Source organism: Gossypium arboreum, chromosome 13 (assembly GCF_025698485.1).
Source record: "Gossypium arboreum isolate Shixiya-1 chromosome 13, ASM2569848v2, whole genome shotgun sequence".
Lineage (NCBI taxonomy): Eukaryota > Viridiplantae > Streptophyta > Magnoliopsida > Malvales > Malvaceae > Gossypium > Gossypium arboreum.
This window is the reverse complement of record NC_069082.1, coordinates 129,431,000-129,455,335: the sequence shown is the minus strand read 5'-3', so window position 1 is coordinate 129,455,335 and position 24,336 is coordinate 129,431,000. Positions and strand designations below refer to the sequence as shown.

Sequence of the window (24,336 nt, the reverse complement as noted above, 5' to 3'; positions counted from 1 at the left end):
AATTTAGTGACTAAAATATAAATTTACTAATAATTTAGTTACCTGGGTGTAGTTTACAGATACTTATTACACCCTAATTTTTCTTTCATTTATTTGATTGTTTCTATCATCATCTTCCTCCTACCATCGTCCATCTCTGCAAATCAGGGTTTTTTTTTCTTTTTCATCTCAGTTTTCACCCACCGTTGTGTCCGCTGGTTTTTGCCGGATCTTACACGTATCCCGTTTCGGAATCCGTATCGGATCGTGTCGACAGGGTTACTGCGCCCCAAATTGCGGAGTTAGGGTAACGAAAATCGGGGGGCTATTGTATAGAGCTAAAATTATCTGCTTTACAACTCATGTCTGGACCAAATGAAGATAAAAATACTCAGGTAACCCTGTTTTTCTTTGAAACGAAAAAAACTGAAGAACGAATCCGTAATTTCACGATTTTATTTACACGAGATGAACGAGAATAAGGGTTTATTATATCAAAGATGGAGAGAGATGCTTTATTGATTTCGATTGAATTGCCTTTTTCAGCTTTCATCTCACTTTTTCGGAGATCTCTTGGATTCCATAATTGTTGATGTTGCATCCGAGTGTCATCGGATAGCAAAATTGGGGCTCGACCGTAATTTAGAGGAAGAAGAAGAAGAAATGAGGTTATCAGTTCAAGCCCGAGCAAGAGTAGCTGATCCTAGTAATAGCAGTGAAACAAACACCAAGTATGTAGTGGATATATTTGGACAAACACACCCATCTGTTGCCACTGAAATATTTGAATGCATGAACTGTGGGAGATCCATTGCTGCAGGGAGGTTTGCTCCTCACTTGGAAAAATGCATGGGAAAGGTAATTCCCATTTTCTAGTTATCATATTTCCATCTGTTTGTATTTATCCATAATGATAGACTCCTATTGCGATCGAGAATCATGTGCCATTCCATGAAACTTTCATTATATAATTGTTCTGGTACAGGGTAGAAAGGCACGTCTCAAGGTTACTAGGAGTAGCACAGCTGCACAAAACCGGTATTCGCGAGGCAGCCCTGTTTCTGCCTATTCTCCTTATTCGAATTCTACCAGCACAAATCGGTTATCGAATGGAACCCCTAGTGTTGCAGGGGAGGAGTATTCAAATGGCACCTACGAGGAACCATGGAACAAAACTTGAGCCAAGGCTTTTAACTTGTGTAATGCAGCTAGTTAAATTGAACTCAAGCTTGTCTCTCTAGATAGTTGATAACTTAATTGGAAAAATGGGAGGCAGTATTTAAGAAGAATGATTCAACTTGCAGAAGCTTTTTTGATTCTTTTGAATTGTATGTTGCATCTGTCATTTTCATTTCTCTTGGTCTGTGTTAAACTGCTATAAAAGACAAGTTGGGGAAAAGTAAAGAAGTAGAGCAGGGGCGGAACGAAATTGACTTGAGAGCATCTGTAAAGTCTCATTGCAATTGATTCGATTGTGTTTCAGTGGACGGCAGTATATGCCAATTTCTTAGATATCTCAAGCTTAATGCATCTTCCTTGTTTTTCTTTACTATAAGATAAAAGAAAACGCTGCTGGGACTTGAACCCGGATCTTACTGTGAATGCCGAATATCCTAACCAACCGACGAATTGCAATATACTCGAACCCACTAGTTCAACGGACCAGAAATGGGTCTTTCAGAACCCAATGAGAGCTGAATATCCTAACCAACTAGGACTTGAACCTATGTCTAGACTACAACAGACTTGAACCCGGATTTTTCTGTGGATTTCTGGCAAAATGAATTTGACATTGGCAAGAAATATAAGATTCTAAAATTCCAAGTATGATGTTAAAGAGTAGAGTCTACAAGGGAGGGAACCTTGGCAACATCCTCTTCTACGAGTTGATATCATGTCATAAAACAGAAGGCAATTATGTACAGAAGTTTGTCTTACCATAGCTTTTCTTAAATTAAAATTGATCTTTAGCATTTGAACGACCTATATGTATATATTTCAAGCTTGAACTAGAGTTATGTTTGATGCAATTGTTCCATGGTTACCAGTCCAGGCTAAATTTTGTCATTTCACAAGGCTTTTATATATTATTATGGGTAAGTCAGATAATAACCTAGTGAAAAGGAGAAAGTAAAAATACAAGTGGGAAATAATAATAATAATAATATAGTTGCTTTAACATATATATTTTGTTCTAAATTGTAGGAGAGTAGAGAAGAAGGCTTAATGCAGCAAAAACCCAGACGATAAATGCCCCTCTCTGCAATTCAATGTTGTGAAATAAAGGAAAAACTACATGTACATGATCTCATGCATCTTTTAGCTTATGCAACACGTGTTTTATCATTATCTTAATTATATATACGTGAGATTAATAATTGTGTATCCGATTTGTGTTTTGTTTGGTATCCATTAGTTATATATTTCGTTCAAAATTGAAGCTATTTCCTCTTCTTATTTTGAATATATACTGTTGGATGCATGGTTTTTGTTGGTTCCTTATTATATTTAAACTCTCTCCTAACTACCTTAGATTAGGATTCGGGATTAAGACACATTGTTATGAATACATCTTATCATCAAGTGAAGTCAACTTAGCATAAAAAGTCTTTCGGAACATACTAAGAAAAATAATGAAACTAAGAGCTTTAAATGGGAAATGGCATAACCATCCCAGTATTACAACAATAGATGGAAGTATGCAACACCCTCACGTCACCCTTTCATTTTTAAATATACCCAACGAAGAAAACCATGCACACAACGTGGTTAATGCACATATTTGCAAACACTCTTTAATGGGCTAGGGAATTGATCCGTTTTGAATGGTGTGAACTTCTTTTTTTGAAAAGCGAATGTGAGGTCGGTTGAGTGGATTTTTTTTTAACGGTGAATATGGAACACTTATAGTAATATTGCTTGCCCCGCCCTGTCTAGCCCATTCCACATGGTAAAATTATTATTTTATTTTTGTATATATATAACTATTAAAAGAGTAAAATGTATTATAGAAAAATTTTTATATTTTATGTTTAAATTTTTTTTTAAAGAATTATGTTCAAATACTTACTTATTTTAAAAATATAAAAAATAAAAGAAATATAATAAAAGTAAATCAATACTAAGTGGAGTGGGGTAAGCATGGAGGCATCCAATATCTATAAAGATAATAGTAGTTTTCAAAATTATACATGTATATAGTAACATCCACCCTTGCACTATTCCATGTCATCCCCATTGGAGGCCAATAGGTTTGATGATTATTAAAATTAATCAACCAAAATTCATATTAATAAGCTGTAATAAATATTATCTTATATGTATAAGTGTATGTTTTGAAAGTTGAAAGTTGTAATTCAGACCGGCCAATACCAAGGTTCTTAAAATGGAGACTCCTAGTAAACAAAGAGGTTTAGTAGAAATAGGAAGTTTAGACCTATGGCTATTGCATGGACTCATTGCTAGATACATACACTAATTATAGGAAGCTAAAATGTGTGTATATGTATATAGTGCAAAAAGACAGAAGAAAATTCCTCCATGTGTTTTGGAGTTTTTTTCTGTTTTGCCATCACTTGCCTTCATTCATCAATTATGGTTTTAATTTTTCAGGTGCTGTTTCCAGTAAGAATCAAAATGATGAACATATCTTTTCTTGTGATAATAATATTATTTAAGGGAGATTAAAACGATCCATTAGATCAAATCAGTATATATATGAGTTTAATATATTCAAATTATTGGATCCTTTGATTGAGGGTAGGATGGGTCGATAAATGTAGTCTGACCATTCAATGCTTTATTATCTTAACTAGCTATAAATATACCTCATCTATATATGGACGGTCACTATCTTTAAATTTGCCAAGTGTTTTTTAACACAAATTTGCTGCAATAAAGTCTTTTTATATTTTGAAAGCTCAATTCCAACCAAAACCAACAATTTTATTAACTTTTCTTTTTAGAAAAATGGGCCTTTTAACCCATAATTTTCAACCTATAACCCCAGTCTTATGTGAATGTGAATGTATTTTGACTGTAATATATAATCGCTCATTGTTTATGATTGGTTCTAGTTGATAATGACATTGAGGGAGGAACAGTTAGGCTACAACATATAGGAGCTTAGGGAGTACAATGGCGTGTCGACACTGAAAGTTTTCCTAACAGGAAAGTTCAAAAATGGCAAAACACAAAAAGACAAAAGAAAACCACATCTCATCACCCTTTTCTGTCTTAGTACTGTTACTGTCTGAAACCCTAGCTAGGTTGATATGTTGATCACACATACAACATTATTCAACATTATACACACTCACGTGTCTATATATATATATGGTCGCCATGAGTTTTCCGAGCAAAGTCTCTTCATCTTCTCCAATAAATTAACATTTCTCTTTGGTGTTAGGTGGCAGTTCAATTATTGATTCATTAAATATGGGATATGGTAGTGGGGAGCTTATTATACGAAGCTACAATGCCCAAAACGACAGAGTTCGACTTGAAGGTCTGGAGAGTATATGTGAAGTAGGTCCAGCTGATAAACCATTTCTCTTCACAGACACTTTGGGTGACCCAATTTGCAGAATCAAAAACAGTCCCATTTACAACATGCTGGTTGGTAGCTACCATTACATTGATTATATCATTGCATTGTATCATATGATGTTATTGATCATCACCATTAATTTGTTTATTAGGTAGCCGAGTTGGGCGGTCAATTGGTTGGTGTTATCCAAGGCACAATAAAGCTAGTAACACTACACAAGCCTCCCAAGAATGTAGCCAAGGTGGGCTATATCTTAGGTTTAAGGGTTGCACCCGCTTACCGACGACAAGGAATCGGCTCGAGATTAGTGACCAAACTCGAGGAATGGTTCGTTGCATGTAACGTCGATTATACTTACATGGCCACCGAGAAAGATAACGAAGCCTCCTACAAGCTCTTCGTAAACAAACTCGGTTACGTTAAGTTTCGAACCCCGGCCATTCTCGTAAACCCTGTTAACCATCATCGGTCATCTCAGATATCGTCGAACTTCAAACTAACAAAGCTCAAAATCAAAGAAGCCGAATCTCTCTACCGTAAATACTTGTCTTCAACAGAGTTCTTCCCAATTGATATAGGCAATATACTAAGAAACAAGCTAAGCTTAGGGACTTGGGTGGCTTATCCCAAAGGTGAAACATGGGGCAAAGTCCCTACTAGTTGGGCCATGCTAAGTGTATGGAATAGTGGTGAGCTTTTCAAATTAAGGTTAGGGAATGTACCCATATCTTGTTTCATGTACACCAAGAGCTCACAGTTGATCCAAAAGTTTCTTCCCTGCTTTAAATTGCCAAGCATACCAGATTTTTTCAATCCATTCGGGTTCTACTTCATATATGGAGTTTACGGTGAAGGTCCATTATATGGCAAGCTGGTGAAAAGCCTGTGTAATTTCGTCCATAACATGGCTTCATCAAAATCCAAAGATTGTAAGGTGATTGTTACAGAAATTGGAGGTAATGACACAAGATCAAAACTTCACATCCCACATCGGAAATCAATGTCTTGCTCAGAGGATTTGTGGTGTATAAAGAGCTTGAAAAACGAAGATGGAAAGAGGGTTCATAAATTGACGACAATGCCACCAACAAGAACCCTTTTTGTAGACCCTAGAGAGGTTTGAAAATGAATCCAAGATATGAAAAAAATGTTGTTTAAATAGGTGCCGCCCTCCAATCAAGGCAAAACACTTGCTGATCAAACATTTCGGCGCAGCTTCTTTATTTGTCATGTTGTAATAACATATTTTTCTCAAGTGTAACCCTAGTTTATACAAAAAGGAACGAAGTTGGTTAGGCTTTAGGTGACTTATCATGTCGATGTGACTATGTAATTTACATAAAGCACTAGCCATTTGGCATCTCTTCTGTCTTTACTATATATGGAATATTATTGCCAATGTTGATTTCCTTTGTTTTCGTTTAAGCCTCCTAATTAGACTTACCTTTTAGTAATCATCAATAATTAGTATAGTGGCAAATGATTTTTGCTCCACTTTGCTAGGACCGCTCGGGTCATTCGCTCCACGAGTAGTACACCCAGATTTCTCGTAGGACCTACTTATTAATCATTACATTAGACATCAATCACAATGTTTCATTTGAAGTATTCCAAATTATATCTAGTATCACTTTCTCTTAAGTTATAACGTCACTTGATTACTTATATTATACCCGTTAATAATAACTTTACACGTGACACTTCGAGACAAAAGATAATACATATCACTTATGGCCTAATGTAAGGCCATGATAAGTAAGTCTTCATACCTTCTCTTCTTACCTTAGCTCCAAATTTTCTCTCGGGCCACCTCATAAGATGGCTCATGTCTTAAATAGGTTGAACGTTCCATCTCGATCATCCATTCCTTTGTGAATCAATTAAGTATCAGCAACTTTCGTCAAGGGTGATATCGGTTCGATTCGGTCAGGTATTTTAGATTTTTTGAACTGTTCTTCATAATTTGATTTGGTTCTCGATTTTTTCATATTAACTTTTTGTTCTTCATAATTTGATTTGATTCTCGATTTTTTCATATTAATTTTTGTTTTAGATTTTTAAATATATTTTGACTAAATGAGTTTTTTCATGCCTTTTAAATATTATTTTACAAAATTTCAAAATCTTTTTCATAAGTATTTCTAAAAATAATTATAAGTTTTAAGAATTTTCAATAAATCAAATATAAAATGTTTATTTTTATATCATAAAAATTAAAATTTATTATATATTAAATAAATGTTAAAATTCAATTAGATTTTGACTAATTATGATTTTAAACTTATATTCGATAATTCGTCCAAACACCTTAATACAAGTCAATTTTCAATTTTTCGATTTTTCTTACTCAGTCTATCTTTTGTTACTTCATAAAAGATCCATGAACATATATATAATGACATTTAATATATATATATAAATATAGGATCCATGCAACATATAATAGGATGGATTTCTCCCACCCTGTATATATACATATACATATATGTCAACTTATCTTGATTCAATGCATAATTGATCAATGACTACAATTTGAGAAGCAGTATAGCAAGACGTGTACCACATTGAGCCCTGATAACATGTGCATGGGCATGTATGTACAGAAACAGGATGAAACACTTGACGGCAAGGCCTAGCGAAGCTTAAAGTGATACCCAAACAGAACCCCCACGAAGTTCATCCTCTCGAGCCACTGATCGATCTGACCCGAAGTTGAATGTGCTTTGTTGATTGTTTGGTTCTCTTGTTAAACAAGAAACATTGCAATGTTCATGTTGCCAAAATAGGGACTCGCTTGTTCCCAGTAAATGCTTGCTTAAGCTTATAATACCCATCTCTATAATGTTCGAGAGAGAAGCAGAGTTGTCGTATAGCTTCTCGTTTCTCTTCCGCAGCTTCCTCTATTGCTCTACTTTGCCTCTCGATTTCATCCTCTAGTTCCTTAGCTTTTCCTTGCATTTCCTCCACCAATTTGTTTGCTCCTTCAGCACTAGCGATTAGTTCCCCGTGCTCCACACGTAATCGGTGCAGTTGCTCATCCATTTCAACAATTTGATCACCTTTATAACCAACTGCTTCTTCAAGTAAATCGATTTTCATCTTGAGCTCATCTCTCTCGGATTTCAAAGTCTCGAGTTTTTCATTTAGAATTTTAATGGAATCACCTCTCTTAGTAATCTCTGTTTTCAACGCCTCGATTTCATCGTGCAGCCTCTCCTCCAATTCTCGTTTTTCATTAAGAACATTTCTAATCTCTTCCTCCAAAGACCGAGCATGCGACTCCCCATCCCTAAGTTGTTCTTCTAAATAACTTCGTTCCTCCAACAATTTCGATACCTCAGCTCCGATCTGCGCTTTTTCGTTAAAAATCTTCATCTCGGCATCGGATACGACCATCTTTAATTCCCTAATCTCATTATCCCGGCTCACTAAACCATCCTTTAACATAGCCATTCTCCCCTGCAGCTTGCAAACCTCTTTTTTCAGTATACTCAGTTTCGTATTCGATGTCCTTATCTCACTTTGAGCCATATCGAGCTGGCCCTGCAAACTTTGAATCTTTTCAAACGCCTGTTTATTCTCGAGTTTCAAACACGCGATTTCCGTTTCGGGATCCCGAGGCATTTCTTTAGTCATATTGAACTCATCCTCCAAGGGCAGGATCTTGCCATCATCATGCAGGATTTCTTTATCCACCTTGTTTTGAACCATTGATGTGTCAGTTTTAACACTATCTTCTTCGGATGAATCCGATTCCGATGTTTCCATCTGTTTATATTTCTGTAGCTCAATTGTCAACCAATTGTTTTTTTCTTCGGAAAGTCGTAGTTTTCTATTAACAATCTTCAATTCTTCCTCATACTTTCTAATCCGAGCAAGCAGTTCCGATTCATCCTCAAGTATTTGTAGCTTCTCTTTCATTTCGCGGAGCTCAATCTCCAATTCAATCGTCTTCCGGGTCGCCCCTTGATCGCCTAAATTCATCGTTGATGAAACCGTGTAATTATTAACCGATCCATCATCAGACTCCGGTTCGGAATCTGTTACATAAGACGACTCGTCATCTCCTTTCTGGTACATATCGCTCCAACTAGAACCAAGGAAGAATTCAAAACCGGCAGCTCGTGTACCCGACCGCCTACGAGTCAACCTTTGTTCAGGAGAGGGAAATGTAGGCGGCAATTCAAAGCCATTATCTGAGACACCTGAACCTTGAGATTGAACGTCCAACAGAACATTCCTCCTCAATTCTCCTTTAAGATAATCATTACGCTCCACCAATGTTCGATATAAACGGTAGAACTCCTCAACATGAGCCACAAGCTCCGGCCGTTTCTGATAATACATCTCGGCCTTTTTGGCAAAGGAATCCGCATCTTGGTCAATCAGATTCAACATCTGTTTGACTCTTCGATCCATTTCTGCAGATAGCCATTTTTTGGTTATTTTCTTCTTCGGCATTTCGGCAAATCCAAATTACTGCAGAATCACAAAAAGATGCAGAATCAAATAAGCCTTAGCCTAAAGGCATGTAAACAAATGGAGGAGAACAAGAGACAAACTGCCAAGTGCCTAATATTATACTTTTACTTCTTTTAACATAAACCAAACAAAGATCAAATTAGGACACAACCAAAGGATTTAGACCACAATTTTCATTTTCAGTTGCAACAAACTAAACCATTGTTTAAAAAATGAAGCAACAAACATAAAGGTAGCGGTAGTTAGTTCGTTGTGGGAATGCCTTACTACAGTATCTCAAAAAGGCTAATATATTTTTTAACGTGGCCACCATGTAATTCTATTTTGTTTTTCTCAATATAAGTCATTTCTCAATTCAACCAAACAAGTGTGTTGGAAATGAGAAACGGGATTATGTACACCGATTTATATTCATCACCAAGCGTTCTAGCTACATGCTTGAATGCAATGTTTATAATTTGTTTTCTCTTTTCATAAGAGTAGGGGTAAAGTTGTCTTAAAGCTCAAATTCGAGATGATGAAATAAAAGATAATGTTTCTACATTATTATAATAGAAGCTAATTACAGTATACATGTATACGGAGTTAGATTGCATTTTATCTCCTCTACTTAAAAAATGAGTAAATTAATCTATATGCTTTATATCAAAAAGCAGATTAGTCTTTTTGTTAAAAATTTTATTTATTTCTCCAGTAAAAAATTAATCCCTATTCATAAACATGAGTTATACGTGGCACACCACATGCCGTTATCTAATTATTCCGCCAACCACATCATTTTTTAACAATACAAATTAATGAATGAAATTAAAAAAAAAAATGACTACTCTAATCTTTAATTTAACCTACATTATTTTTTTTATTAAATGACACCAGATGAAATTTGAGTCCCCTCCATGATAATTTTTACTGTAGGTTAAAATACTAAAAGAACTATTGAATTATTATATTTTATTAGAATAAAATCTTTTTTTATATAGAAGGAAAAGAATGGACCAAATACAGTCCATATAGATATTATTAGCACGCACATTATCAGCGCCAGTTCAGCCGTCCAGGCCTCTAAAACAAAACGCCATTATTATTACAATCGCGGCAATTTTATTACATCCGTCAATCAAAACAACATCCAGCTTACTTCAACACCAAATAACAAAAACAAAAAAACTTCAACTCGATTTGATTCATGCTTTTCAGAAAAGAAAGAAAAATCAAAGATTTCGATTAATGCTTATTAGAAAAGTAAGAAAATCTGCTGAATTTGTAGTTATACGACGACACGACATCATAATATCTCTTGAAAATATTTTCAAAACAGTTATTTGATATCGTAGAGAATAATAATGTACAGGAAACAAAACAACTTACAGCAAAAGGAAGAGGGTTTTGATACCTCTTATTTTTGTTTTTCGCTTGCTTGGCGTTGATCAAAGAGAGAGAGCTCCCGAGAGCTGAATGTGTAGACTGAAGCAAGGGAAAGGATGAAAGATAGGCAAAAAGCAGTGTTTAATGGACATCTATGGAGATGCCACATTCAGACTCATAACCCACATCCAAATTCAAATTTTGGGATGAGGGAACTGTTCTAATGTACGAAAGTTCCACCTTTATATATTATTTAGAGAGTAAAGTTTGAAAAAATAAAAGAATGGGGGGAGATACCAGATAAAAGAAAAAGGAGAGAGCAAGTGTAATGCCACTATCAGTGTCACCTAACCAGCTTAATGGTTGAATTTCAAATATATCTTTATATTTCAATTGAATACCGTCGTCTTCCTTTATTTATTGCGAAACAATTAATCTAGATGCAATACAAAGTTTTTTGCCGTCTTAATACTTTTTCACTAAAAAGCTATATATTATGTCCAATCATACAGTTCTTTTGTAATATACGTTTGTATTATTAGCTTTAGATGCGTGTGAGAATGGAGCCTTTACTCTATCATAAAATTCATGTTCGAGATTCACTTTAACAAAAAACATTAACGCATACAAAACCATCCTCATGCTCTTCCATTTTGCCATTTAAATCTTACGGTATCGTCCAAAAGGGTCATTAGACTTGATTTTAAAGTCTTTTTAATACAATCGAGCCCAGTCAAATTGAAGCTCAAGAATCATCAAATAAAGTAATGGGTTATATATACATATAATTTTACTTTAACTCAATTTTTCAATTTTTACGAGCTACAAACCACTAACATCATTATTTACATCATACTATCCAATATAAAAATATAAAATATATAATTAAATCAAAATTAAAAATACTATCTAATATAAAATAAAGATATAAAATTGAATCAAAATTAAAAATTAATATATACATTAAAACCACGATAAAAATTTCACATATTTAATTCATATGTATAGTTTCAATATTTATCTCAAATCATAAAAATAAAAATTTGCTTTAATTAAGTCTCTTTTGGGGCCGGCCATTTCGTAATCATTTCTTAAATCCATATATCAGAAGTTTAGCTAAAACTAGCATCCGACTTTTAGCCAACTTCAGGCAAACCAAATTTCTTGTCACCCAAACTCTATTCTCAAGACACAAAGATCCAAATTTCAAATAACTAAACAACCCCCCCAACCCCCAAAAAAAAACACCTTGTTTATTCTTTGTCAATGCATGGAATGAGCATAAAGAAAAATTCAGCATGATAGTATAATACTGGGAGAAGCCGGTTGAATGACCGCAAAACATGAATCTCAACATGCAAACATGACCCAGGGTACAACCAAACCATAAACACTCGAGACCATTCCAACCAATAACACGTCTAGTTCCATCCGAGGAATATGCCAGTGACTACTCTCACCATATTCGCCAAAAGTACATGGCATGGAAAACAAACCCAACAGCCTTTTAAGTTGAGGAAGCTGCCTCCCCATCTTTCTTCTCGGAATCTGCCTTTTCTGTGGCTTCTGTTTCCTTTTTCTCCTCTCCAGCTTTATCCTCGGTCTTCTTTTCATCAACGCTCAACTTCTCCAGCAGTCCAGCAGCAGCAGATGCATCTTTATTTTCCTCTTTCGGTTTTTGTGATTCAGCAACTTCTTGGAACTTTTGCATGAAGGTTTTGCAATCTAATTTCAAGAACAAGAAAAATCAGCTAAAACTAGAATGCTTTGCTCCCCCCAATAAATAGAGAATTAGTCAAACAAAGGGAAAAAGATAAGGCAAATTACAAAAGGACCATTGCAAGCTAATCTACAACTACAATGCAAACCCAGCTACATTAATTATTCTTGTTAACACTTTCTTTACAAGAAACAATAAAGCCTACAGAAACAGCTTTTTAATGAAACATTTCACGTGACATATCAAGCACTAAAATATGATTATTATTACTTATTACATTAAAGACCCCAAATCATAAACAAACTATTTCTATTACTCGGTCTAAAAGACTTGCACAATGATACAGAACACTATAAGACCAAGTATTTAGGGATTAAAAGATCATTCAATAATTCAAAGCAAACAGCTAGTACTCAAGCAACAATAGTTAATTTTATATTTCTTCAGTTGGATAACCATAGTTCTGTATTTAACCGACATTTTGTAATTAATATGGAAAAAAAATTCTATTTAAATGACATGATAATATACCACATTACCATCTAATCAGTTCTCCAAATGAAAAAATATCAAACCCAAGAAAAGCACTAGGGAAAACACGCAAAGATACTTCAATTTGCCATCATAGAAATCCTCCATCCATAAAAAAATCACGTAAAATACAATTTTTCAACTTAGCTACCCGAGCAAGGTGAAAACCCGAAGTTCATGGCAACTTTGAAGGGAACAGGACTATATTATTTACTCAACATTTAGGTGTAACAGTTATTCTTACTAATATATCTTATTTCTTCATGTTCAGTATTTTGCAGTTTTCCAGCAACCACAAAAAGAACATGCAATTACCCATAAAGGAACAAAAGGAAATTTTCAATAAACCTTTCTAGCACTCTATAACCACAAACAAGACCATCTAGAACAGCTATTTTTATGTTCTCCTAACACAGCTATATGGAGAATTAGAAGGGAAAAAATCAGCAAGAATCTGCCTCAAAAGTTTTTCACTTCATCAAATATAATTTTAAATTTCAATTGCTTGGAATTGAAGTATAAGCCTTAGAATTTTGTTAAACCAAGCATTCAAACAATCAATAAGAAAAAATGCTAGTCACTAACTACTTAAAGAATATACCAATGCTCGACTCTCAAACATTCTCGAGTTACTAAGAACCTAACTTGCAGCTCCAGATCTTAGAGTAAAACAAATAATTGAAACAAAATCCATTCGATTTCATTTTGCAAACAAAAGGAAGCAAAGTGGTTTACTGTAAAAAAAATATACGTACTTTCCACAGATGCAAAACGAATGCAGAACAGTTCATCTTTCAATTCACCATCAGCGTAGTCAGAAGCGTGCCACAGGCACGATTTGTCGTTCCCTGCGTGCTCCTGCACCGTCATAGTCGGCAACACTGGACAAATATTTTAGTTAATAAATATTATGAAACAAGAAAGAAAAGATATCTAAGCAGACACCGAATCGAAAAAGAGAAAAACAAAGAGAACGAACCTAAATGATTGGCGCAGATCTTGAGAGTCTTAGATTGCCTCATAACAAGGCGAACTTTTCCAGTCTCTTTGTGCTTCAACAGCTTCACAGTACCAGCGCCTCTCTCTTTCCATTGATTGCCTTCTTTATCAAATCGGTAGAGCTTCGACTTCCTAATCAATAAAATAAATATATTCAGATCGTTTGAATTTGTAGAAAAATCGGAGAACATTTGAATCGGAAAAACAAATATAAGTAAAAGAGAAGAATACAGACAGATCGAGTATCGGATCTTCGTTTTCCTCGCCGGTGCTGACGGCGACTTCCTCGAGCTTGATGATAGGGGCGATTTGAGCTCCGGTGTCTTCTTCCTCGGCGGGGGCGGCATCCTCGTCTTCTCTGTGCTCCTGATCCGGTTCTTTGCTTGCCATGATTGCTTTGTTTGGAGTGAGGCGTTGGAGGTTTGCTGGCGGTAGAATATACTTTTGGGGTATAGGGTTTTTTATATATATATATATATTAGCGATAAGGAAGTTGTTTGATGGTAAAATTATTTTTTGATGAATTCAGTGTAGTTTAATAGTTTATTTCATTTCTTTTAGATGATTATTTAAAAACAAATTTAATTAATTAATTATTTGATTTAAACTCCTTAACAAGTAAGAAATGAGTCACTTACTAGTCTAGAAAGCGCCATCTTTTCTTTCGCGCCACCTCCATGCCCCTTTAGTTCTTCGCCGTCGCCGTCACCTATGACACTAATAACACACTAAAATTACACCGATCAATTCCTTCTAGAATTCGACATGATTAATTAGAATTATTCATAAAAGTCGACAACTCGGCCAAAAAAATCACCCTAATTCTGACTAGAAATTATCGAAACAACTTGAAATGACTTCAGTCCAGTCAAAAATGATCGATCTAGAAAATTTGAAATTTTCAAACTGCAAAACAACTCTCTCGAAGCGATTCAATCCACATTAATTCGATCCAATATCAACAATTTAAGAATAAAAAGGACAAGATTTTGCTTCCAGAAAGCTGATTCATAAAAGTCCATTGTGCGGCATTTAGGGCTGAAATCAGACTACCGTTCCAATGCCAAATTGTTCAACTTCTATTCCGCTCGAAATTTCATCGTCATTTTCGTTTTCACCCATACTAATTTGTAAATCATTTTTTATATTTTTAAAAGTTCGGGTTAAAAAGCAATTACAATTGAAAATTAAATACCATTATATAAAAGTAAACAAATATAATGGTCGAACAAAATTACAAATGGAGAAAATGTCAATAAAAAATAGAAAAGCGTTTATGATTTTACTTTTTAATGCGAATTGACACCTGCTAGAAATTGAGAAAAACAAAAAGCACAAGTGTATATCAAATGAATAACGAAGAGCTTAGCGGAGAGTGAAAATGAAGAAGACGAGAAAGAAGAAAAAAAAACATAGTATATAGATAACAAGAATAGAATAATCCTTTTTCAATCTTATTCAATAACAAAACCTATCTACTTGAACTCTCAAGTGACGGAAGCTACATGCCTATACTCAGTCTCAATGAAAGACCGAAAAAAACATATTTATCACCACAACCTTTTACTCAAATGGAGCAGGAAATCAACAAAAACATATAACCAAATCAAAAGATAATTTGAGGCAAACATTGGTTCCTTATTGCATCTTTTACCCTTCCTGGAATTGCCACTTCCTCAACTGTCCGTGGATAATTCATATTAACCAATTCATCATCTAATGTATTCAAAAGTCGCAAAGATAGTGTGACACGAATAGCATAAACTCAATCATCGAAATTGTCGAGTTTTAATTAAATAAGAGTAATAAAATCACCGGGTCGATCTTGAAGACCCAAGTAAAACGGAGAGTTATGTTCATAAATGTAACGCCCCCACGCCCGAAACCATCACCGGAGTCAAGCTTGAGGTGTTACTAAACTTATCTTACCTTTTAAACAACTCTAAATCACTTATTTTAATTTTCGGAATAAACTGTTTTTCTGCGTCATGGTTACTTAAAAATTCATTTCTCGAGTTTCAAAACTCGAAATTAAGATCCGTAAATTTTTCATGAAACTAGACTCATATATATATCCACTAATTTTTTTCTAGAATTTTTGACTTAGCCAATTAGTACAGTTTATTAGTTAAAATTTCTCCTGTTTCAAAACTCGACTCACTGACCTCTTCTTACTACGAACCATTTTTTTTCCTGTACAAAATTCATATGACTAAGTCGTTTGTTTCTCTCAAAACTAGATTCAACAAGAATTCTAACCATATAAATTATACCTTCTAATTAGTTTTGTACAATTTATGGTGAATTTCCAAAGTGGAAACAGGGGATCCAGAAATCGCTCTGACCCTGTTTCACTAAAACTCAGATATATCATAAAATATAATACTTTTACCTATTTTGCTTATTCCATAAGAAAATATACATAATAAGCTTTAATTTCATATATTATTCATCTTCAAACTATGTTTATACAATTTTTAGTGATTTTTCAAAGTTACATCATTTCTGTTACTTGAATCTGTTTTTAGGTTACTTTCACATTTTTCATAATTTTCATGTGATAATCATCATTCAATCATACATATTAATAAACATGTATATCATCAGCTATTTTCTTAGCTAATCACTAGCAAGTATTTACACATCATTCATTATTCATATTATACCAAAAGTAGCTAAGTTTCTATACATGCCATACCCAAAACAAAACGCCTAGTTATACCGAGTTATTTCTTTGATAGTGTGATCGGCCTCCGACATTTCCTTCGATCCCGAGTGACTAGATAAGTACTATAAGAAGAAGAAAATAAAGAGATTAAGCACTAGGCTTAGTAAGCTTACAAGCAAATAAATCACAACATTCAACATAATGGATAATTATGCATAATATCATCTAACATCATAAATTTCTTTACTTCTCAATTTCTATCTTCTTCTTTATTCTCTTACCTTCTTTCTTACCCGACCTTTCCTTTTCATAAGTATAATCTACTTTTCCTTTGCTGTTAATTCACTGTAATTTAACTCGTATCCTGACCCGTTGAACCACTCGGAATACTAAGGATACTAGGGTCGCTTCTGTCATCAATATCTCGCCAATGCCATGTCTTTGACATGGACTTACATGAATTATTCTGTCTCCAATACCATATATAATATGGACTTACATGGCTCAATCCTGTCTCCAAAGCCATATTTCTAATATGGACTTACATGGCTCATTTCTTACATCCATCAACCCTAATATCCTAACATTCCTAGGGTTCAATCGGGCTTTCTAACACTTTTCCTCCGTCACTTCACCTTAAATTCGACTTTAAATATTTTCATAACATAATATATAAATGCTGAAATTGACAATAATAATGTAAAATAAAAGAATATTGCATTTATTTACTGTAAACTTACCTTGATACAAAATGTGACTAAACCTTACAATTTAGTCCTTTACTTTTCTTTTCCTCGTTCTTCTTTGGATTCTTGATCTATAATATAAAATATTTCTACTCATTAGCATTTATTTGATTTCTATTTCACTTCACAATTTATGCTGTTTAAAATTCGAAATTGCACTTTTACCCCAAAATTTACAGTTTTTACAATTTAGTCCCTGCTCAATTCACCCATCAATTGAACTATTTTTTTTAAAAATTAACACTTTTATTTTATCATTATAAACTATTTCACAGCCTTTGATATTCTGAATTTCAACACCAACATCTAATTCACAATTTTGCTCACAATTAGGTCCTAAATACCATTTTCTATCAAAATGACTTAATAAAACAACCTTAATATGAAATTAGAACTTCAATTTCATAATAATTCATCATAAGCTACCCTTACTCAGCCAGGGTAACTTCCAATTTCACCCACCAAATCAAAAACTAATGAATTAGATGATTGGACCTAATTGTAAAAGTCACAAAACATAAAATTACTAAGAAATAGTAAAATTGAACTTACATGGTGCAAAAATATGAAAAACCAGCATAGGAGACCTGCTACGGCGTTTCTGGCTGAGAAAGATGAAGAAATGTCTAGATTTTCAATTACATCATTTTTTTTAACTATTAACTTTTATGCTAATTCCAATTTTGTCCCTTGTTCACATTGTTTTCTTGCTTATTTCATACCCAAACCGTCCAGCCATTAACCTTTGGGTCTAATTGCTCTTTAAATCCATCTTTTTAAATACTTAAGCTATTTACTCACAATTTAACAAATTTTGAGCTATTTTCGATTTAGTCCTTTTAATTAATTAGCTATCCAAACATCAAAATTTTCTAACGAAACTTTAATACTAACTCAATGACACTTCATAAATATTTATAAAAATATTTATAGCTCGATTTTCAAATTCGAGGTCTCGATACCTCGCTTTTGACCCGTCGACCTAATAAATTATTTTAATTCACTAATTTCACCATTTCACAAATTCTTCTAAATTCTTACTTGACTCATAAATATTAAGTTACTATCTTGTTCAATCTTATTTGTCCGATTTAGTGATCTCAAATCACCGTTTTTGACACCACTAAAAATTAGGCCGTTACATTCTACCTCGGATTTGTGGTTTCGCAACCACTGTTCCGTTTAGGCCCTATTTCGGGATGTTACATGTTCAATTTTATTGAGAACAATGAAAAAATTTTGTTGTGTTAAAAGGCAGGCGATAGCTTGGAGGTTGATCCAACTGTGCTGTCGGGCAAAACAAAAGATAAGAAGCAAATGATTTGGAGAAGAAAAAAATAAATAAAAGGGGAACCTAGGCTCTTGATACCATGACAAAGATAAAGTAATCCCTTTCAATTTTATTCATACATCTTAAGAGTATTCGTAATGTTTATACTATCATTGTTATACGTAAATAAGAAAGATATATAATATATTCCTAAATATCGAAAAATATATAATATATTCTTAAATATATGCCTAAAAGATATATAATATATTCATATATTTTTAAAAGATCTGTAAAAATCTTAAAAAAGGATAAATTATAAAAATAGTCCTTTTTTGTTTACTTCATATTACATTTTAGTCACTTATGTTTGAAATGCTACGTTTTAGCCGTTTACGTTATTATTTTGTTTCGAAGTGATCACTCTACTGTTAAGCTCTGTTACCTCCCTAACAATGGTCTTACATGGCAGTCTAAATTAAATTTATTTTATTAAAATCCTATTTTCATCCTAGCAACTGACATCCAAGTTAGCATTTAAATTCTATTTGGATTGCCACATAAAAGTATCCTTAGGAGGTAAGAAAGTTTAACTATATAGTGACTACTTCGTAACAAAACGATAACATAAATAACTAAAATGTAATATGAGACAAACAAAAGTAACTATTTGTATAATTTACTAAAAAAAAAGGAATTTTCTTGAAATCTTAATTGTTAAGCCATCAATTTAAAAATTAATAATAATTTGCCTAATTTTCAAGGAAATGGGGGCAATGCTCAATTTGTCTAATTCAAATTTAATAGGGACCTAAGAGACGCTTAAACCGAAAAAGCTAGGGGGGGCAAAGCACAAAATGTTTAATTTGAATTTAGCAGTGACCTAAGAAATACTTAAACTAAAAAGAGTTAGGAGGGTGAAGGCCCCTCCCATCGTTCATGGCATTATAGCGTGACCATCAAGCCAGATTAAGCCGATAGAGAACCATTTTTAGTGGAATTAAATTGAGAATTTACCATCTTATAATTTCAAAATTTTTAAAGAGATTATAAAGCAATTCTACCATATTGGGGGCAGCTATCTCTGCTTTCAGTAATAAAAAAGTAGAGAGAAAAACATAGATAGTAGAATGAAAAAGACTACGTACAAGCAGCTCAGGAAGAGATCCTAAACCTGTGTAATGGAGTCGCATATTTACAGAGCCAGCAACAAGAAAACTGATCACATGTACAAGTCTAGTATCATTATTATATCTGAAACCTGCCCTTATCAATAAATTAAAAATAAAATGTACCCTTATCTTTACTACAACTAACAATGAACCTTCCAACACTAGACCCAACAGCCATTTTATATTAAAACTAATCCATGTAAGAAACAGAGAACAAAGTCGTGGGAACCTTCAAATGCAAACGAAGAAAAGAATCTAACATTGTACGTACATGTAGTGATTTTATTTTATATATATGATAATCTATTTATTAGTTGGCAATTTCTTAATTGTATGGGAAATCTCCGATGTTGTCTGTTACCAGACACCATAATCTTCCTTGCCAAACAGTGAAGAGGGGATGTTTCGACAGCAAGAAGCATCCAATCCAGCTTCCATTTAAGTGTTCAATTACTTTGTAATTAGTAGCTACCATGAACCTCTATGTGGGAAGACTACAGACTCATCGTTTAGTTCCAAACCAATGTTTTGTCTGTTCTTTGACTTTTGTTAATCTCTCTTCTTACCATTGTTTCTTGACAACCAACCATATCTTTATTTCTTAATATTTTAGTAAATTGTCAACTTCAGACTATATAATTGGTGAGTTGTCGAATAAAAAGAAAAGATTATCATCCCACATCGTAAGCAACTTGTGCCTTGAACCTAGTTTTATCATAACAGCATTCCAACAGCCTAGGTCGCAACACACTGATAATTAGTCACTCTACCTTATAAAAATTGAGAATATATTTTTCTTATTTTAAAAAAAAATCAACTATTCAACCAACAAATTAGCAAAGACTAATTTCTCAAGTTTTATAAAATACAGGGTTGAAATTTACAATTAAACCCTCTTAATAATTTATATTTTGGTTACTCAACTTTAAAAGGTTATAAAATGGTTACTGAACTATTCAAAAATTTCTTTTTAAATACTCATCAGTACAATACATCAGTAATTATTGACAAATAGAATATCATATCATACATCCATCCAAGTTGATCTGATGGTTAGTGTCAAAGATTAAAAAAAAGAGAGGTTATTTAGATTTTAGTTCACAAATTCGTAATATTCAAAGTTGCTTCATGAAAAAAATTATACTGTAGAAGAGAAGGAGAAGAGCTTTTGATTGATATAATACAAGTGGTGCAAACAGAGAAGGTCATACAATAGTGACTTTAATAATCTAATAATAAAAATTTTTAAATAATTTAATAACTATTTTATAATTTTTTAAAATTAAATTATCAAAACATAAAATCATTGATAAGGAGAGAGGGGTTAGGTTTGTGTCTGAATCTTTGAATCCTTGACCAAAATTTGTAATTAACAGAATAACTTTTGCTACTTAACTAGTGACTAAATTGAATAACTAGTAACAATACTATTACTCATTAAGTAAGGGGTTTTATGCTTGTGTTGACTGGGAAAGGTTGGGATTAATTAAATTACTCAAAAATAGTTGTAACAAAGTAGTAATTAGAACAAAAATCAAATATAAAATATATCTGAATATTCTTAAATTACTCAAAAATAACTGTAATAACAAATTACAATATCTGTAGAATCTGAACTCTCCCTTATCCACCGCTAACTCCACGTTTTCTGACCTATACCCACAGCTCCTACCGGCGGAGCAGTCGCACCATAGCCTAGTACTTGACGATTTTAACCCTCTAACATCCTCGGAGTTACCACACTGCCACTCAACTGAATTACTACCATCAAAACAACCGGGAAATTCCAAACCTGTCCTCATCGACTCTAGATATTCCGTATTTGTCCCTTCCTCACAATTCAGACTTGATTCACGAGGGAAACTCAAACTCCTTACCGCCATCCACCCATCAGATTCCCAAATTACCCCTCTTACAGTCGCTAATTTACAAATCCTCTCCCTCGCCGAATCTTCAACATTCTCTGTATTTTCGTCCTCTTCGAAATCCGAGTTGGCGAAATCAAGCACGCAACGTGGAGATGATCCCTTGGTCCTATTCGGCGGCGAAGCCGATGCTAAAAATGGATGCTGCAGCAGCTGATCGCAGCTCCACCTTTGATTCCGATCCCTTCTCAAACACTTCTCTACGAAATCCTTACCGAGTTCAGATAACTGAGTCGGTAACTCAGGCAATTCATCCGAGTTAGCAATTCGACTCAGTGAATTAAACCCCTGGTCCTCCCAAGCTGGTTTCCCTGTGACCATCTCGATGACGGTGCATCCTAAAGACCAAACGTCACTCTCCGGCCCTTGATACTCGCCGCGAATCACCTCCGGTGCCATCCATAGAGGGCTTCCGCGTGGCGTGATCAGGGACATACACCTGTTTCCCGCGCTTTCCCTTTTAATCTCAACCGCCGAGCCGAAATCCGCAAGCTTTACAGTAGCCAAATCGGAGCCCACCAAAGCATTCTTCCCTTTCACATCACAGTGGACAATGCCTTGACCGTGCACGTATTTCAAAGCCGAAACCAAGCACCGTGTTTGCCACCGTAAAATCCGCTCGTCCAAGTCAGCCAACCGGCGTTTAAATGCCCTAAAATCAACAACGGTGCCACCTTGTAAGTACTCCATGTGAAGATTCCGGTAAGATGTCGTCAGAAACTCATAACTAGTAACGTCATCGCCGAGATACTCAACGACAAAAGGAGAAGAAAACGAACGGAGGATCCTAATTTCATTCTCCAAAGACTCCAACTGGTTTGGTAAACACGTTGCTAAATCAACACATTTTACTGCAAAAACAGACCCATCTATTTCATTAATCGCCAAGCTTACAGTACCAAAGGAGCCTTTACCTAAACACTTCCCTTTAGTCCAAGAAATTTTCTGGGTATTGCTCTGTTTCCCCATTTTTGAAACTCAAAAATCTTGTTGTCTTTTTTTTTTTTTTTTCGATTCACTTCAGCTTGTTCTTTTGAGGGCCCAAATGGGTATTTAAGTAGGTGTGGAATATAGAAATGGATAATTGGGTAAACTGTTTGATAATGCCAGTATAAGATATTACTAGACTTGTTTGTTGGGGCAATGATTCTGGGTTTTATCCTTATCTGAGGGTGGCGGAGTAATTATTTACTTGCAAGATTTGTTCTTGCCATTGATTGGTTGTTGTTAGGGACAGTGGGAGCGCGTAGCTGTCATGTCATGGCATTAGCTCACACGATTCTGGGAAAACCAAAAATTTATATGAAAACCATACCTAAAACGTGTCCGAATCATTTGTTTACTTGTATAAATTTGGCACGCAGGCAATTTATCATACTTAAACAAAAAATAAAAAGATAAATTGCACATGAGATCATTAAATTATTAATAAATTTATATTTTAATCATTTAATTTTAAAATATTATAAAATAATCACTGAATTATTTTAAAAAAATTATTTAAGTCACTGGACTATTAGTTTTTTTTCTTTTTTAAGTTCGGCTAGCAAACTTCAAGCGACGCTTCAATGATCAGTATCTAACAACAAGTAGGAAAACATACTTTAGATCTAGGTCGATCTGATGATCGATATCAAATATCAAAGAAAAAAATTATTTGCATTTTAGTTTGCAAATTCATGGCGTATAAAGTTGTTTCATGAAAAAATTGAACTGTACAAAAGAGAGAGAATAGAAAGTTCTGATTGGTGTAGATTAAGCGAATAGAAAAAGTCATACAACAATAATTTTAATAGTTTAGATATTTAAATGAAAATTTTTAAATAATTAAGTGACAAATTTATAATTTTTTAAAGTTAAATAATCAAAACATAAATTTAATAACAATTTAGTCACATTAGTTGTAATTTATTAAAAAAATTGAAGACACGTGGTTGTGAAGGGGAAACAATGGGACAAAAATGGGAAAGGGACAAAGTCCAGTGCAGAGAGGGAGAGATGGCTAGTTTGGTGTTGGATTGAAAATTTGGGACTTGGGAACAAAAATATATAAATGTAGGGTGTAACGACCAGTTTACGTGGCAGAAGAATGGTGGGTACACGTTGTGAAACCAAAGAACTTGAGGTTGTTAGTGGTTAAAGAGAGGGACAAAGATCCCCAAGCTGTCTCGATCTTGCTCATGATGCTGCCGTTTTGCGCTTTGTAGCGAGAGTTTTGAGTAGAAGTATGTGTCTGTTGACGTGCACCCACCAGCTTCAAATAATTAATTAATTAATTTTATTTTATTATTAAAAAAGGAGAGTAAAATATTTCGTAAATGACAACTCTATGTCACAAGGCCATATCTCCATACGAATCTTTACAAGGATGAGTAGTTTTGGGACACCCTTACGTGACAGTCACAAACTTCCTTAAATATAACCATCAATTTGGCCATTTGTTATAGGGATTAGGATAAGATTTTATGACCAGAAAAATGGTACTTATTGGGAACTTCACACTAAATTTCAAGTATGGATATTAATATATATTTGGGTAAAACATTATTTAATGGTAAAATAATTATAGAAATCTTTAAATTAAATATTTTATTAAAATTTTTGTCTATTTGTATTATTAAAAGCGGCGTGATTAACAAAATAACCATACAAAGGACACGTATACCTTATGTTAATATACAATAACTAATTTTTAACAGTAAAAATAGATGAATTTTTTGACAGAATGATAAGTTTTTAACATATTTTGCTTAAAGTAAAAGTACCATAAAGGCCTTTATATTAAGAGTTATATTATATTTTACCTCTCTACTCAAAAAATGAGTAAATTAATCTCCATAAGTTAGCACATTTTTCATCTATTTATACTGTTAACATTTGGTGTGGCTAATAGAATAATCATACAGTGACATATGACCAATTTTTAATAG

The 24,336-nt window shown here is 33.8% G+C and overlaps 5 protein-coding genes and 1 long non-coding RNA gene across 6 annotated transcripts; 2 read left to right on the top strand and 4 right to left on the bottom strand.

The window, feature by feature from the left end:
- Positions 1-26: 26 nt before the first annotated feature.
- On the top strand, positions 27-1,268 carry LOC108485403 (SAGA-associated factor 11). Its single transcript, XM_017789236.2, has 3 exons — positions 27-374; positions 526-837; positions 965-1,268. Exons 1-3 carry the CDS (start codon positions 342-344, stop codon positions 1,157-1,159), a joined length of 540 nt encoding a protein of 179 aa, XP_017644725.1. The 5' UTR covers positions 27-341; the 3' UTR covers positions 1,160-1,268.
- Positions 1,269-4,340: 3,072 nt separating this feature from the next.
- On the top strand, positions 4,341-5,927 carry LOC108486039 (probable N-acetyltransferase HLS1). Its single transcript, XM_017789857.2, has 2 exons — positions 4,341-4,596; positions 4,680-5,927. The coding sequence occupies exons 1-2, from the start codon at positions 4,417-4,419 to the stop codon at positions 5,649-5,651; spliced, it is 1,152 nt and encodes a 383-aa protein (XP_017645346.1). The 5' UTR covers positions 4,341-4,416; the 3' UTR covers positions 5,652-5,927.
- Positions 5,928-6,850: 923 nt separating this feature from the next.
- On the bottom strand, positions 6,851-9,197 carry LOC108485803 (protein NETWORKED 4A-like). Its single transcript, XM_017789650.2, has one exon. It carries the CDS (start codon positions 8,987-8,989, stop codon positions 7,298-7,300), a length of 1,692 nt encoding a protein of 563 aa, XP_017645139.1. The 5' UTR covers positions 8,990-9,197; the 3' UTR covers positions 6,851-7,297.
- A 2,254-nt stretch (positions 9,198-11,451) lies between these two features.
- Positions 11,452-14,671, bottom strand: LOC108484103 (ran-binding protein 1 homolog a-like). The gene is made up of 4 exons (XM_017787766.2): positions 13,861-14,671; positions 13,606-13,757; positions 13,382-13,507; positions 11,452-12,100 (listed from the first exon to the last, which is right to left on the bottom strand). The coding sequence occupies exons 1-4, from the start codon at positions 14,013-14,015 to the stop codon at positions 11,883-11,885; spliced, it is 651 nt and encodes a 216-aa protein (XP_017643255.1). The 5' UTR covers positions 14,016-14,671; the 3' UTR covers positions 11,452-11,882.
- A 1,473-nt stretch (positions 14,672-16,144) lies between these two features.
- LOC128286549 (uncharacterized) lies at positions 16,145-17,667 on the bottom strand. Its single transcript, XR_008277155.1, has 2 exons — positions 17,592-17,667; positions 16,145-16,415 (listed from the first exon to the last, which is right to left on the bottom strand). It is a non-coding gene; the product is annotated as an uncharacterized LOC128286549 (long non-coding RNA).
- Positions 17,668-20,930: 3,263 nt separating this feature from the next.
- LOC108485245 (mitogen-activated protein kinase kinase kinase 18-like) lies at positions 20,931-22,521 on the bottom strand. The gene has a single exon (XM_017789077.2). The coding sequence runs from the start codon at positions 22,373-22,375 to the stop codon at positions 20,933-20,935; it is 1,443 nt and encodes a 480-aa protein (XP_017644566.2). The 5' UTR covers positions 22,376-22,521; the 3' UTR covers positions 20,931-20,932.
- Positions 22,522-24,336: the final 1,815 nt, after the last annotated feature.